The sequence below is a fragment of the Neofelis nebulosa genome, chromosome 2, assembly GCF_028018385.1.
Source record: "Neofelis nebulosa isolate mNeoNeb1 chromosome 2, mNeoNeb1.pri, whole genome shotgun sequence".
Lineage (NCBI taxonomy): Eukaryota > Metazoa > Chordata > Mammalia > Carnivora > Felidae > Neofelis > Neofelis nebulosa.
The window spans coordinates 79,896,554-79,913,842 of NC_080783.1; the positions used below are offsets into that span (position 1 = coordinate 79,896,554).

The 17,289-nt window shown below is 39.0% G+C and overlaps 1 protein-coding gene across 23 annotated transcripts in view; it reads left to right on the forward strand.

Moving 5' to 3' along the window:
* The window catches only part of NEB (nebulin), a 215,022-nt gene that overhangs the window by 124,375 nt on the left and 73,358 nt on the right, over positions 1–17,289 (forward strand). For all 23 annotated transcript variants that reach the window (XM_058715306.1, XM_058715281.1, XM_058715284.1 and 20 more), the window contains 17 exons: positions 703–1,014; positions 3,739–3,942; positions 4,312–4,416; positions 8,736–8,840; positions 8,941–9,252; positions 9,940–10,044; positions 10,638–10,736; positions 10,932–11,033; positions 11,172–11,279; positions 11,694–12,005; positions 13,357–13,461; positions 13,554–13,658; positions 14,032–14,139; positions 14,933–15,040; positions 15,141–15,254; positions 15,679–15,876; positions 16,508–16,612. In XM_058715306.1, coding sequence (XP_058571289.1) covers positions 703–1,014; positions 3,739–3,942; positions 4,312–4,416; positions 8,736–8,840; positions 8,941–9,252; positions 9,940–10,044; positions 10,638–10,736; positions 10,932–11,033; positions 11,172–11,279; positions 11,694–12,005; positions 13,357–13,461; positions 13,554–13,658; positions 14,032–14,139; positions 14,933–15,040; positions 15,141–15,254; positions 15,679–15,876; positions 16,508–16,612 — 2,607 coding nt within the window. The remainder of the gene's footprint in view (positions 1–702; positions 1,015–3,738; positions 3,943–4,311; positions 4,417–8,735; positions 8,841–8,940; positions 9,253–9,939; positions 10,045–10,637; positions 10,737–10,931; positions 11,034–11,171; positions 11,280–11,693; positions 12,006–13,356; positions 13,462–13,553; positions 13,659–14,031; positions 14,140–14,932; positions 15,041–15,140; positions 15,255–15,678; positions 15,877–16,507; positions 16,613–17,289) is intronic.

Here is a 17,289-nt window from a genome sequence, read left to right on the forward strand (position 1 = left end):
GAATGCAAGCAGGGAAGGGGCAGAAAGAGGGGGAGACAGAGGATTGAAGTGGGCTGTGTGCTGACAGCAGCAAGCCCAATGTAGGGCTCTAGCTCACAAACTGTGAGATCATGATCTGAGCCCGAAGTTCAAGGCTCAACTGACTGAGCCACCCAGGAGTCCCAGAATTCTGTTGTCTCTTGAAGTGCAGCATACATAAGTTGTTCCTGTAATAATTTTATGCAGTTGATGGATAAGCATTTTTAAAAAGTTATGATTTAATGTGTGCTAGAAAAGTATTGATTTTCCCCATTTACATAGAATGATAAATTTTAGAACAAAAATATTTTGAAGTTCACACTTGAAATTTATTTAAACAAAGAATCTAGTTGATAGACTAACGTATGAAGTACTGATAGTACTTGATTGTGGTAAAACACCTGTGAAGGCGGTAGACAGTGACTGAAGTTTGGGAAACACCACATAAGCCTATATTGGGAATAATCCAGAAGCACAGTTCTTGCCTTCGAGGTGCTCACAATGTTTTCATGCATGTAGACATAGACAAAGCAATGTGTTAAGAATCATAAAACTTACAGTATGGACTTAAAAACAGGGCCGATAAAAGGCTCATCTAAGGGAGATAGAGTTATTTTGAGCAGGCTGTTTAGAAAAAGTGAGTTTGGAAAAATAATTCTTCTTTCTTCTGTTCACATACACCAGTATCTATACAAAACTACTTATGAGAAACAGAAAGGTCATTATATTGGATGTCGCACTGCCAAAGAAGACCCTAAACTGGCTTGGGCAGCAAAAGTGTTAAAGATGCAGAATGACAGGCTGTACAAAAAGGCCTACAATGACAACAAGGCCAAGATCTCCATCCCGGTAGACATGGTGTCCATCAGTGCTGCCAAAGAAGGCCAGGCATTAGCAAGTGATGTGGATTACCGCCATTACCTGCACCACTGGTCTTGCTTTCCCGACCAGAATGATGTGATCCAAGCCAGGAAAGCCTACGACCTGCAGAGTGATGTAAGTTGTTGCTTGTGCACAGAGTACCAACTGAGGTGCCTGAGGAATGAGCTGTTTCCCAGGAAGAAAACCTTCCAGAGCTTTGCCTGGTCATTCCTCCTAGGACTCAGGAAAATGCAACTCTCCTTACATGAGCATCTCTTTAACATCTTACCAAGTTTACTGATTGCCTACCTTACTGCTGGTCTTATTCAGAAAGTGTTTTTTCTTTCTTTCTTTTAGTGGTGCTACCAGATTTTTTCTATAGATTCCTTAATATATGCTGTGTCTGTAGTTTCCTAAACATAAGAATTCCTATGATCCTTCACTGAATGACAGGGCTACTTCCTTGAAATTAATTTTAAAGGTTAGCAGTGTATTCCAAACTCATTAGTTTCCTTAATTCAGTGTTCTTCACAATATGGTGTTTCGTTAGTCTACTTAAAGTATTTTTCGATTCATATTTTCCGCTCATCCAATCTTTTAGAAATCATGGATTCCATTAGAGTATTAATTTCTTCTGTAGAATGAATGCCTTCTTTAAATTATTTGAACTTGGTTCCCATAAGCTTCAAGGGATGCTTTCATGATGAATGAATTTGTTATAGAAAAGTGTATCCATCACTTGAATTGCCAACTGGTCGATTTAGGCCAGTTGCTAGAGAAATTCAGTCTCTCCATTAACCTGAATAACATTAGCATATAATGGAATGCATATGAATCAAGTTCCTAAAGGATGAGGAAGGCAAACTTCAAAATCTATATGTAATCATTTTTTGAGAATCCTTCTGAATTTTAGGTATCCATCATACTTTACACACTAAAATATACAATGTCCTTCTTCATTAAGATAGAAATTTTACTGCATTTTCACTCCTCTTACTACCTTTTTTATCCTGATATTTGTATCCTATTAACTGGTTATTAAAATACCATTTCTGAAAAACAGAATGATTTTTTTATGAAATTAATAACCGGTGCTTAACATAGAGCAATTTTTTCTGGTTAACCACTTATCTATAGCTGAAAAAACAGGTTTGAATAACCAAGAAAATGCAAATCCCAATTCAAAGGGAGGTGCTATCTTGGAAATGGAAGAAAGAAAAAACAACTGAAATCAAAATTGTGGAACCAGGGATTGAATTCCTTTATTTTTTTTTATTGAAGTATACTTGACACATAAAGTCACATTAGTTTCAGAGGTACAGCATAGTGATTCAACAAGTCTACACTCACCAGAAGTGTGGCTATGATCTGTTACCATACAACACTATTTCAGTACCATTGACTATATTCCCTGTCCTGTACCTTTTATCCCTATGACTTACTCATTCCATAACTGGAAGCCTGTGTCTCCCACTCCCCTTTTACCCATCCCCCCACCTTCCTCCCTTCTTGAAAACATTAGGGTTTTTTTTTTGTTTTTTGTATTGACTGGTCTCTTTCTGCTTTTTGTTTGTTTGCTTATTTATTCATTTGTTATTTGGATTCTACATGTAAGTAAAATCATGGGGTATTTGTCTTTCCCAGTCTGACTTATTTCACTTAACATAATAGGTCCATATGTGTTGTCACAAATGGCAAGACCATGGTTTTTTTTCTGTCCTGAGTAAAATTTCATGTGTACATGCATACACACACACACACACACACACACACACACACACCTACCACACCTTTGTTATCAATCCATCTATTGATCGCTTCCATACCTTGGCTATTGTCAATAATGCTGCAGTAAACATAGGGGTGCATGTAGGTCTTTGAATTTGCATTTTCATTTTCTTTGGGTAAACACCCAGTAGTAGAATTGCTGGATCATATGATATTTCTATTTTTAATTTTTTGAGGAACTTCTTATTTACCACAGTGGGACTGAATCCTTAATTATCCCTTTAAAACACACCATGTGCCAAGTACTGTGCTAAGCACTAAAGATACAACAGTGAATGAAGAGGAAGAAACAAGACAAAGTTCCAGACATTAGGGAGTTCATACTGATAACAAAGAAAAAGATGTTAACTACAGAATATCAATAGAAAAAAATCTGATGGCTGAGAAAGAGCGATCCATGGTGCTATGAAAAAGTGAGGAGGAAAACTTACCAAGGAAGTACTGAGTGAGTGGGAATATAAAGGGAGAGTAGGAGTTGGCTCTGCAGAACGACCACCATATGCAAAGGGGTCTATATACAAACAAGAAACCAAAAGTCCATTGGGGTCATAATGCATAGGTTAAAGGGAAGCACATATAAGACGAGGCTGGAAGAATTGGTAAGGACTGGTGCTAGATTATCATCACCTTCTAGTCCATGTTAAGACTTTGATCTTTGTCCTAAGACCAATGGGAAGCCATAGGATGCATGTGGTGCATCAGATTTGAATTGTAAACTTTATGACGATCATTCCAGCTGCTGTGTGGAGAACTTACTGGATAGCCCATTATTATTGCCTTAAAGCCCACCTGAGCTGGTATGATGTTACTTAAATATAACTCAAAATCTTCCATGCATCCCGCAGACAGAGAGCTCCTTCTGCATCACTCTGCTTTTTTAAGAGTGTGTAAAGTGCCCCTGCTACAAAAAACAAAGCAGAACAGAACACTGCTGTGCATTTGAGGAATTATGTCTGTCAATGCTCATTTTTAATTATTGTTTGTGGAAGGTAAAATATAACATAAAACTGCTTTCTTACTTTACCACAATTAAAAAACACTGCTTCTACTTAACTTTGTTTTCTTTCCCAGGCCATCTACAAGGCCGACTTGGAGTGGCTACGTGGCATCGGCTGGATGCCCGAAGGGTCTCCTGAAGTGTTGAGAGTCAAAAATGCCCAGGAGATCCTACGAGACAGTGTCTATCGGACACCTGTGGTGAAACTCAAGTACACAAGTATTGTTGACACACCTGAAGTTGTCCTTGCTAAGTCAAATGCTGAAAATATTAGTATTGTAAGTCACTTTTCCCCTCTGTGTTAAAATTAAATCATGCTCATAAATGATAAATAATTAACTTGGCAATCTGTTTGTAAGATAATGATGTTGATGATAGCAAAGATTTTAATCCATAACGTTGATAGAGCTGTTTTATTATTGTTCATAAACTTTAAACAAAAACTCAAAGTACTAATAAAAGGTAATCATGAATTGGTACCATTACCAATTTCATATTAAATTTGAGTAACTTATATGAAAGACTTTTGGAAGTTTTTTTTCCTTAATATGAAAAGATTTTAGATCAGAACAGTTGAAAGTTGTGCCCTGGAACTCGCAAAACTACAAGTTGCAAACTAATTTTGTTATTGTTGGGTCTTTCCATAGCCAAAGTACAGAGAAGTTTGGGACAAGGATAAAACTTCAGTCCACATAATGCCGGATACTCCAGAAATTAATCTTGCTAGAGCCAATGCTCTTAATGTGAGCAATGTAAGTACCTCAACAGACTCCCTTTTTGTTTATAAGTTCACCAGCTGGTGCTATGATACCCCAGGGAACTCTTCATAGTCAAGGGAGAAAAGATTGACTGGGTGGCGATGGGGAAGACTCCTTACCATAAGTCCTTGACCAGGAAAGGAGCAGGGGGCACCTGAGAGGCTCAGTCATAAAGCCTCTGACTCTCGATTTTGGCCCAGGTCATGATCTTACAGTTTGTGGGTTTGAGCCCCATGTCTAGCTAACGCTGACAGCGTGGAGCTGCTTGGAATTCTCTCTCTCTCCTCTCTCTCTGCCCCTCCCCCAGCTTGCATTCTCTCTGTCTCTCTCTCTCATAATAAAAAATAAACTTAAAAAAAAAAAAAAAAAGAGTGAGGAAAGGAGGAGATCCTTGGCTCTGAGTCACCCAGCAAGGCCAGTTACTGGTGAGTCAGTGTCAACAAGACAGAAAGGGAGAAGGTAATAAGGACCAGAAGGTTTAAAGAGGAATGAAGAGACACATGAGCAAGAAAGGGGAATTAACAACAGTCAGACGAACAAAATAATTATAAGAATTCTTGCAAAACTTTATACATATTAATTTTAAAGCCTGGATCTGTAGAGGATTTTCTAGGAGATCATAAATTACCAAAATGAGCCCAGGGGGGGAAAAAACATATAACAAGAAATTAAGAGGATTATTAAAGACTCTCCTCCCTCCTCTCAGATGTCAGGGTCATCCATATGATTTCATAGAATTCTTTCAGACCTTTAAGAAATAATCAAACTATAATAGAGCCTAATGAAAGAAGGAAAGCCATCACAATTTCCAAAACTTGTCAAAGATAGTTCCACAAATGAAAACTGTAAACCAATAGTGAAGAAAATCTTAAATATTAACAAATAAAGTTTAGTAGTATGTGAATATGATACGAGAAAAAATAATTAGGGTTCATTCAGGAATGCCAGGAGGGTTCCATATTCAGAAACCTAATAATGTGTCTGAACAGAAGAGAAAATCACATCTTTATTTTAATAGATTTGAAAAGGCATATGACAAAATCTAATATCCATTATTTTAAAAAATAAAATCCTAGTAAAATAAGGTTAAATGACTATCTTCTTGATGTGACTAAAAGAATAAATCTCAAATCAAAGCCAGACTCATTCTCAGTAAGTTAAGTTTCTCATTCAAGCTAGGAATGAAATAAGGATGCCCATTGACATCACCATTATTTAATGTTTGCTGGAATTTCTAGCTAAGTGAGTAAGCTCATTCAAGCCAAAATAATTACATAAGAGTAAGAGATAAATATTGGGTTTAAAAAGGCAAAATTATCATTACCTACAGGATAAATCATTATGTCTGGAAAAAGGAAGAGAATGAACTAAAGAGTATAATTAATAAAATGAGAGAATTCAGTGGCTAGCTACACACTTTAAGAAATCTCAAGAAAGGTACTGTCTTCATGGATCATAGAGCTTTCTTGTGAGTAGAAAATGTATGACCCTAGAAGAAGTATACTACCTTAATGTTGTTCACCGTGGTTTGGAACTTGACATTTTTCAAAAAATAATAAATCTTTGTGAGAGAAGGAGCCTGCCCAGAAAAGATTCCTCACCACATGCCAACCCACACCATCAATTCTATTATAATGGGCCACTTGGGAGCTAGTTTTTTCCAAGAGATGGGAAGAAAATGAAATTTTAGGGCGTTGATACATTTTTTTCAGACAAGAATAGTATTATGGTACAGTGCTTTCTCATCACCAAACTGCAGCACAAACAAAGTCCTCAGCCTCTTCTTTTCCATCCAGAGGCACCTTTGGCTGGACAATCAGGGAAAGTCTCATGTGCTCTCTTTTGTATGATATATTTCTTAGCTGGAAATACCAGAATCCTACAGCTGATATCTCGATGTAAGCAAGAGTAGTATTTGAAACTACACCAAAAGTTACAAACTTCAGATATTTAGATATTCGATATTAAGACATTAATGAAGGACGCATGTGTGGCTCAGTCAGTTGAGTATCTGATTCTTGATTTCCGCTCAGGTCATAATCCCAGTGTCATGGGATCGAGCCCCGCAATGAGCTCTGTGTTGAATGTTAAGCCTGTTTAAGATTCTCTCTCGCTCCCCCTCTGCCCCTCTCCCCTGATCATATGCACTTTCTTGCTCTCTCTCTAAAATTAAAAGTAAAAAGACATTAATGAGAATGGCTTTCTCATTCTCATTATGGGAGGAAATCAAACCTCCCATGTGAATGCTAACCAAAAGGTAGCATTTTTTTAAAACATGGTGTCACTATTACTATAATCTTGATAAAATCCACTACTTAAAACTGTTTCTATCATTTGGAAAGCACAACTTTTTCAAGATATTTGTATATAATTTTCTAGGTAACCAGCAAATTCATGTTAACTCATTTAATCTAATCACATGAATAAAATATATAGTGCTATTTTGTTTTCATCAGATGGGAGAGTTGAGACTTAAAGTGATTGAGGAATTGATCTGTGTTCTCAAAGTTAGTAGACGAAGTTTTGGTCTCAAACCCTGATTTTTTTTAACTCAAATAAAAAATATATTTGAACACATAAACAAAAATTTAATACATAATTAAAAGTAGTATAACATTATATGTAATAAAATAAAAACAAAATCTAAATAACATGACAAGTTTGCATTAAATATTCTCCATTTAAATGTAGGAGAACACTCCACATTTAAATGTGGAGAACACTTTTATTTTGTCTAAAAATAAAAGTCAATTGTTAAATAGGCCTACCCAAAATTCATACAGAAACTTGAATAAAAATTCATACAAAACTTGTCTACACTCATATTTCAGATATGCAAAGCCCGTGAAACTGTCAATAATTGAAATTCATCCTTCTGCACTTTTAAAGCTTCCACATTGGTATGATTTCTGAATTATACATTTAAATAACTGTTACTTCTTTTTTTTTTAAATGTTTGTTTATTTTTGAGACAGTGAGAGAAAGCGCAAGCAGGGGAGAGGCAGAGAGAGAGGGAGACACAGGATCTGAAGCAGGGTCCAGGCTCCGAGCTATCAGCACAGAGCCCAATGCGGGCCCACGAATCGTGAGATCATGACTTGAGCCGAAGTCAGACGCTCAACTAACTGAGCCACCCAGGCGCCCTTAAATTACTGTTATTTTTGAGTCTTACATCATCAACACAGAATGTGTCCATTTAAATATGAACGTATATTATAAAAGTTATCTGTAAATCACTACCTTAATTAACTTCTGTGTATAAATAAAAACACACTGCATTTTTAAAATGGCTATTGGGGCACCTGCATGGCTCAGTTGGTTAAGCCTCCGGCTTCGGCTCAGGTTATGATCTCACGGTTCATGGGTTCAAGCCCCTCATCAGACTCTGTGCTGACAGCATGGAGCCTGGAGCCTGCTTCGAGTTCTGTGTCTCCCTCTCCCTCTGCCCCTTCCCCTCTGCCCCTTCCCCTCCTCTCTCTCTAAAAAATGAATAAACATGAAAAAAAAATTTTTAATGGCTATTAACATACAATTGTGTTTCAGAAGGAATATCTAACTTTCCCAAACAATATGCATCATCAACTACATGAAAAAATCTAAGAAACCATCCTGGGGAAAACCTCCCCACAAATATAAAAAGTGTATAATTCTGAAGATGACAGAATTGAGTTGAATTTTAAAATTAAATAAATTGGGGGCGCCTGGGTGGCTCAGTTGGTTAAGCATCCGACTTCGGCTCAGGTCACGATCTCGCGGTTCGTGAGTTCGAGCCCCGCGTCGGGCTCTGGGCTGATGGCTCAGAGCCTGGAGCCTGCTTCCGATTCTGTGTCTCCCTCTCTCTCTGCCCCTCCCCCGTTCATGCTCTGTCTCTCCCTGTCTCAAAAATAAATAAAACGTTAAAAAAATTTTTTTAAATTAAATAAATTGGAATTATTAACTTAAAGAAACCCAGTAATTTCTCATTAAGTCTGACCATAACCTTATCCCAGTGCTACTGATACAAGAAGCATCTAAAAAAAAAAAAAAAAAAAAAAAAGAAGCATCTAAACGCTATTATATAAACTATGAATAACTACATAGAAGCCATGATTTAAATTAAAAAGAAACAACTCTTGTCAAGCCCAGATCTTTGGACTCCATACACAATTTCGTATTCCAGTAGCTTGGTGCGGAATTATTCTTTTACCTATCCTCTTTTCAACCTATTCTGGGACTCCAAAACTGTACTGCTCTGATATTAATTCTACTTGAGCCCCTGAAGTTATTGGTACATTTGAATCCAAAATGATACCTTCTTTTTTTCTCCTCTTCAGAAAATTTACCGCGAAGGTTGGGATGAAATGAAGATGAGCTGCGATGTGCGGCTGGATGCCATCCCTATCCAGGCTGCCAAGGCCTCCAGGGAGATTGCCAGTGACGTAAGTGTGGCCTTGTTTAACTTCTCAGTTTTTAAGCAAACATCCTAGGTGCATCAAGAGCACATACTGTGACCCATCTGCTTTGTTTTTCCATCTCCAGTATAAATACAAGCTTGACCATGAGAAGCAGAAGGGACACTACGTGGGTACCCTCACAGCCAGGGATGACAACAAGATCCGGTGGGCCCTCATCGCTGGCAAGATTCAGAATGAAAGAGAGTACCGGCTGCACTGGGCCAAATGGAAGACTAAGTTCCAAAGCCCTGCAGACATGCTTTCCATCTTGCACTCTAAAAAATGCCAGACTCTGGTCAGCGACATTGATTATCGCAATTACCTACACGAGTGGACGTGCATGCCTGACCAGAACGATGTGATTCAGGCCAAGAAAGCCTACCAACTGCAAAGCGATGTGAGTGGGCTACGTTTTAGCATGAGCTCTTTTCTCATTTTGCCATGACTCCCAGAAAGTTTGTCATTAAATTTTATATCACTGCTTCCTGTCTTTATACAGCCAAGAATTTGGTTTTAGTTACATCATATAGTATGGTGTCAAAAATCATCAAAGCTGTGAAAGATGTAGATTTTGTATTAAGGAATATATGGTTGTGTGACTATAAATCTTAACTGTGACTGTATAAAGACAACTACTGTGAAAATATTATTTATGGAATTTATGTAGCAACAAAGGTACAATGTTGGCAGTCTGTGGAAAGGATGTAGGCACAGGTAGGCTTTTTTTCAGTTGATATAGTGTTTAAAAATCTTGAATTAAGTTGCCAAGGTTTTTTAAATCAGGAAATTTGGGGTACAAATCTAGGATTCCCTACTTCTTTAGAAAAATTGGAGAACAAATTCCTGGACATGCATTACGCCCTGGCAACAGTAACTGGAGCCGAACTGAGGCTAACCCCCTTTAGATAGAAAAATGTCTCCCCGTTTTTCATACCTCCTGACCTCCCAATGAATTTACTTATGTTACCTTCCCAGCTGCTTGAGTATGTCATCTTTATATTGTATTTTTCCATCAAATCAATAGATAGAATAAATAGGACCATATGACCAGAGTTGCTGAAATCACATGGCTCTGTTCCCCCAGGCTGTCTACAAGGCTGACTTGGAATGGTTACGTGGGATCGGGTGGATGCCGACTGATTCCGTTTCTGTCAATCATGCCAAACATGCTGCAGATATCTTCAGTGAGGTATTCCAAGATTTTACCTGGCCATTTAGTGCATTTCCTGGGAGACTGGACAAAATTACACAAGCCAAAATGAAGTCATGCCCCATCAGCAATGTTAATAACTGCAATTGCTGTCATTTAAGCCAGAAATATCTTGTCCCAAAACAACCCTCTACTGTCCCTATCACATCATGGGGCTACATTCACAATATAATGTCCAGTACACTCACCGATGCTTGGAATTGTGTAAATGGAAAACTTCTTTTGTCAGCAATGACACCACACTTGGGAGAAGTTTACACAGTTGAAAAAAAACACATTGAGTATCATGATACAATTATTATATATGTATTATATTGTATATATGTATTATATTACATGACTTTGATAACTAAGCAAACCTGCTACTTTAAAAATCTGTGGGAGGTGTGAGAAACCACTCAGTTCTTAAAAAATAAAAGACTACGAAAAAAGGCCAAATTGCCAAGAAGGTGCCATTCAAATATGGCACTCTACACTTCTAGTAGAGAAGGACCCTTAAGTCTAGTATCTCTTTCTCGGCTCAGACAGGACCAGAAACTACAACTGTTTGAAAGATATTTTCTTTCCCATAGAAAAAATACCGCACGAAAATAGAAACTCTCAACTTTACTCCTGTGGATGACAGAGTTGATTATGTGACTGCAAAACAAAGTGGTGAGATCCTAAATGATGTAAGTACATGGCTGTCGTTCTAAAATTGCTCAGTCGTGAAATGTCATTTCCAAAGCTTTCCACCTACTTAAGCTCAGCATGCAATCATTGTCTGAGATACAGATTGTAGTCATTGAGATGATGCTTGCATTTGCTTGGACGACATTATATTTTCTTAACATCAAGTAACTTACCCTCTTGCCTCTCATTTCCAGATTAAATACCGGAAAGATTGGAATGATACCAAATCAAAGTACACTCTCACAGAAACCCCCTTGCTGCACACTGCCCAGGAGGCAGCCCGGATTCTGGACCAGGTATGGATTTTAGCCAGATGCCTGGTACTTTGTGTGGAGACAAAGGACCATAATATAACTGTGGGAGATGTATGTACATGACCAGTCCCTCATTGTGACTCCTTACTTAAGCTTCTGTTGTGGCTCTCTGTCTTTTAGTATCTCTACAAGGAAGGTTGGGAGAGGCAAAAAGCTACAGGTTACATTTTGCCTCCGGATGCGGTGCCGTTTGTCCATGCCCATCACTCTAGTGATGTTCAGAGCGAGGTAATTTATCCTTATGTGAGTGCACGTTGGAGTGTTCCTTGGCTTAGCAGGCCTGGCTGGGCTTAGGGATGGTTGGAGTATCTGCTCCCTTCTAGTCCTTCCTGTAGGCTTTGGGAGTCTGTTTTTGGCTTCTTTAAAAGCTGTCGTTTGCATGCTTTACTGTTCTTCTATTCCCCCGCTTCCTTAAAATCTCTAAGCTTTCAAATAAAATATAGGCAGAATTAGAAAACAAATATTTTTTTTTCTATTTTTAAATTGCTGTTTCTTCATATCTATTTATTTCACTGCTTTTTGTTATTTAGTCTCAGTGAGGCAGTTGACAAAAGGCTGAGGGGCTGAATGCTGATGTTTCCAGCCCCCTTTGCCTTGAGTGCTTGTCATAACTGATGGAATCTCTATTTTTTCTCCTACCAGCTGAAATACAAAGCTGAACATGTAAAGCAAAGAGGTCATTATGTTGGTGTTCCAACGATGAGAGATGATCCTAAACTGGTTTGGTTTGAGCACGCAGGCCAGATTCAGAATGACAGACTATACAAAGAAGACTATCATAAAACAAAGGCCAAAATCAATATACCTGCTGACATGGTGTCGGTGTTGGCTGCCAAACATGGGCAGGAACTTGTCAGTGATATTGATTACCGTAATTACCTGCACCAATGGATATGTCATCCTGATCAAAATGATGTTATCCAGGCAAGGAAGGCCTATGACCTACAGAGTGATGTAAGTGATTTTGTTTCTTAATTATCTAGAAATGTATGGTGTACTCTGAGAATTATAAGCAGCACTCTGGATGCACCAGGCTTGGAAACTTTGAGCCATAAATATTGAGTTTGTTCCCAGAAGGGAAATAAGGCTGGATATGAAGTAGAGAAAGACCGTGGGCAGTGATTGACAGCTTTGCCTTGACTATGCATTCCTGAATAACTTTCAAAGTCAAATAAAAAAAAAATTGTTTTTGTATCATCTTTGCCATCAGCAACATCTCACATCTGCCTGAAAAGTTATCAGTTGATTTAGAATAACAATTGGCTTGGGGTGAGACTGGAGAGCGAGTTGGGATTTTAACAATATTGGATGATCATGTAGTCAAGGACCTGGGAACACCCCATTCTTGCTTTGTGAGCATTTCACTCCTTCAGGCATTTATGAAGGACTTGCTTGCAAAGAATCAAAACAAAAAGGAAACAAAGTACTAATGAGCCACAGGAGGGCCCAGAATCCCTCATGCACAGCTTTGGTAATGCTAGGGTAGAGAATACATGACATAGGCCATCTGACACCGAAGCCTGAGTCAAGACCTCTAGCTACCACCAACAGTCTGTAAGGAATAGAAACACAGTGCATTGAAGTGATGCTTGGGTATACCCTGGAGCTAACCCTGCCTGATATTCTCATTACCAAATCAGAATCAAGAAGTGAAGGACCACCTGTAGCACAGGTGCCAAATTTGAACATCCCACCTCATTGCTGCTACAACAGAGTGACTATTGTGGACCTTTAACCAGATTAGCAGCTCCTTTGGTATGAGGTGGCCCAAGAGAATCCAGGCACTGGGTGGGGGAGAGGAGAGCTAGGCTTGGCCAGAGGGATGTGTCCCCCTACTCTATAATACATGAGCACTTACTTGTGTAATTTCCTTTGTATAGTGTAAATGTCCCACATATTTCTAAATACCAAATACAAGTCCATCTAAAATTACACTCTCCTTGGTAAAACCTTTCCTTAGGCTCACTGCTGAAAATAATGGCTTTCTGGCCGTAATTCCCACAGCACTTGAATGTTTCTGCTCTCACAGCACTTACCACCCTTCACCTTGTAAATGACTTCTGTTTACACTAGATTCCTTTATATACTTATCCCTCAAAGCACCTAGCACAGCACCTCACTCATAGTAACAGGCTCAAGAAATATTCCCCAGGTAAACAGATGAAATCTTGATGGAATCAATGAGACAAGAGCCATGAGACAGAAATCCTTAAAAAGCTCCTGAAAAAGTTGTTTCTGATCTGCTGTCTGTAATCCTATGTCTGAGTCATTTATACCTGCGTTGTCTCTCTCTTCCTGCTCTCAGAATGTGTACAAAGCTGACCTGGAGTGGCTCCGTGGCATTGGCTGGATCCCCCTGGATTCTGTGGACTATGTGAGGGTTACTAAGAACCAGGAAATGGTGAATCAGGTACACAGAGCCTTTTCTCACCTAATGCCTGACTCCCTTGCCTGCGGTGTGGGGATAGGTACCCAGCCTTAATCATCTCTGTTTCCTTGCAGATAAAATATAAGAAAGATGCTCTTGACAACTATCCTAACTTTACAAGTGTAGAGGATACTCCAGAGATTGTTTTGGCGAAGATTAATTCAGTCAATCAAAGTGATGTAAGTTTGCTTTGTGTATAATGAGGTACATGGACTGGGGAGTTAGCTGTCCACCATTGAATGCATTTGCGTAACTCCAGATAACTGCTTGTAAGAAAATGAACACTGGGGTGGGAAACTGTAAGATCATCTTTGGTGGGAATGTCTGAAAAGTCACTAGTGGGATGTATACTCACTTTTAGATAATATCTGTGTTCTTGTCCAAATTTTTCTGCTATATTAGCTAAAAATGAGCTGAAATTCAACCAGTTGGTTAGTTTTAACCTCTAAATGTAGACTGATTATTATCTTGCTAGGTAGAACCCATGAAACTTTAAATACACATTTACAGTAACCAAAGGCTTTGTTTTGTTTTGTCTTGTTTTCTCCTTAGATAAAGTATAAAGAAACATTTAATAAAGAAATAAAGGGCAAGTATACATTTTCTCCAGATACACCACATATCACCCACTCCAAAGACATGGGAAAACTCTATAGTACCGTAAGTTTTATGCAATTTACAACTCAGTTCTTAATTTTAAGCTCTTGTCAGTATTCATATCCTTGGCTGATTTTGTGAAGAACTGAACATATAAGATCCATTATTTTTATTGTATGTAGTCTTGTTTATTAGAAATAACTAGTCTTGTTTATTAGAAGTAGTATCTGTTCAGCCAGTATTTTTGAGCTCCTGTGATGTGCCAGGCACGGTAGGAGGCACTAAGAAGCTAAAGCTCAATAAAGACAAGTCCTTCCTTCACAAGCCCATGCAAATGAGAGGGACAGATATCCAAAGAAATAGATAATAATGTCACAAGTGCTGTACCAGCTCTAGGTGCACATAGGACTGAACATCTATCAACAGGGAAAAGAGAGGAAAAGCTGGTCCTTCTTTAGCAATCATGTATAAATATCTGTAGCCAACAAATGGAAGACTTGACCTCCAAATTTTAATTCAGCTAATTTAAATGATGATTGTGTGTATGTAGTGTGTATGTTGTATGCCCAATGGAAAGCAATCTTTGGTGATTCTCTCCCTATGTGAAAATTTATTTTTCACTTTTATTAGAACTTAGTTAAACTCTGTTATAAAATGCCTCAGTGTCTGTAGATTTAATTTGCAATAAGCCAGAAGACTCTGCTCTGTTCTTAGGTAGACATGATCATGGCTCTAAATAAAGATGTAAGCTTTGCCTTTAAACATAAATATTTTACCTTGGTTTTACCATTTTCTTTTTAGCAATATCTGAAGGAAGTTGAATACAAACTTGTTGACACACATTTCTTTGTTCTAGATACTGTATAAAGGGGCATGGGAAGGAACCAAGGCCTATGGCTATACCTTGGATGAACGCTATATTCCCATTGTTGGAGCTAAGCATGCCGACTACGTGAACAGTGAGGTCAGTAGTACTGTTTCCTCTCATAGGTTTCAGAGTCTTTGTTGATTGGGAAGGTGGTTAGAAAATCCCAGTGATTCTCAATGTTGTACCTACTTCACAGCTTAAATACAAAGAGACATATGAGAAGCAGAAGGGTCATTATCTGGCTGGAAAAGAAATCAGTGAGTTCCCTGGTGTGGTTCACTGTCTGGATTTCCAAAAGATGAGGAGTGCGGTAAGCAAAACTCACCTTAGTGGAGGATTTGTACCCTTAAGTGTACTATTAGTCTGCCTGTTTGTAATCTGTTCCTTGGTTGAGAGGGACATGGGGTGTGAGGAATGAGTCCCCATCCCTGCCAGTTAGCCTTGTGTACCTTTGACAGCTATGGGCCTTCTCCCCTTCCTTCCTCCTCCACTACCAAACACACAGTGAGGTAGCTGTTTGGAAAAAGGAGAACATGACAAGGTAACTGTTTACCCCTCTATTATGAAAGGATGGGAAACTGAAAAAGAAGAATATATTAAAGTATAATTTTTTTAATCTTTGTTTATTCTAAAGGTACTGATCTATGGTAGAGATTAGACTCTAAGAGAGATCAATCTGAATAATTCACACTTTAATTCCTTTCTTCTTTTTGTCTTTAAAAAATATTCTTTAGTTGAACTACAGAAGAGATTATGAGGACACCAAAGCCAATGTTCATATCCCCAACGATATGATGAATCACGTGCTGGCTAAAAAATGCCAGTACATCCTCAGTGACCTGGAGTATCGACACTACTTCCACCAGTGGACATCTCTTCCAGAGGAACCCAACGTTATACGGGCCCGAAATGCCCAAGAGATCTTGAGTGATGTATGATGTCCTCTCTGAAGCTTGACTTGGTTACAGGCTTCACCCAACCCTGCCTAGGCCTTCAATGCTCTAATTGTCCCTGTATTCGTAAATGTGGCTGGTTTTTTTTTTACTTTTTTTTTTAATTTTTTTTTTTTAACGTTTATTTATCTTTGAGACAGAGAGAGACAGAGCATGAACAGGGGAGGGGCAGAGAGAGAGGGAAACACAGAATCTGAAACAGGCTCCAGGCTCTGAGCTGTCAGCACAGAGCCCGACGCGGGGCTCGAACTCACGGACTGTGAGATCATGACCTGAGCCGAAGTCTGACGCTTAACCAACCAAGCCACCCAGGCGCCCCTGTTTTTTTTTTTTAAAACATGGTGGCACAGGTAACCACTTTTTGGTGTAAGAGTCCCCTCTGAGTCCTGTGACACGTATGTTAGATATTTAATCTGTTTTTATACCAGATTTGACTTAGCTGTTGCTCTCCTCCTGAGTTTCTTTAGGTCGGGGCATTAATGACCTCCAGCTGTTGAAAGGCCCACCCTATGACCACTGAGCACAGCCAGCAGCTGATAGGAAATTATCAAAATGCAATTCTAAGTTCAGTTAGCACCTGCCACTTTTCATCACCCCTTCTTTCTTGCAGAATGTGTATAAGGATGACTTGAACTGGCTGAAAGGCATTGGATGCTACGTTTGGGATACACCTCAGATCCTCCATGCCAAGAAAGCCTATGATCTCCAGAGTCAGGTGCGTGCATCTTCCTAGAAGGACTGGTTCACTGTGAATCCGTGGACTTTGTAATGCTCTCCGTGGGTGACAACTAGGCCATCCCTGTGCCCAGGCGGAGAAAGCTGCTTTAACAGTGCATGATCCAAGGAAACCAAAGGATCCCTGCGCAGTAGAACCTCTCCTGGTGACCTCCTCTTGTGTTGGACCTTCTCGGTTTTAGTATCTCCTGTGGCTTAAGCATTTGATGTTTATAAGAAAAAGTTACCTGGGAGGTGTTTCCTAGTGAACTAACTCTCAAGCATCTGTCCTGAAGTTAATGAGGTTAACTTGCAGAGAGTAAGATGCAAATGCATGCTTTGACCTTAGGTAGATAAGTTCTGAAGTAAAAAGTAGATATCTGGAAAATTGCCCAGCATATGTTTGGGCTCTGATAGGGCAGGTTAATGGAAGGTCGAGGCTGTGGAACTGTAGTCAGGGTTGGGGTACACACATGGAAAAGGAAAAAAGGAAGAGGACCTGGCAAAGAGCCAAACTCCACTGTTGGTGAAGACAAACTATTAGTCTTGACAGCCAAACAATGTTGGCAGGAATATAGAATGACAGCCTGTTTGTTAGTATGAAAGCAGAAACCCAGAAATAAAGGCTCATCTAAATTGGCACAAACTGTGAAAGCTGAAATTTTACCATTTCTGCTC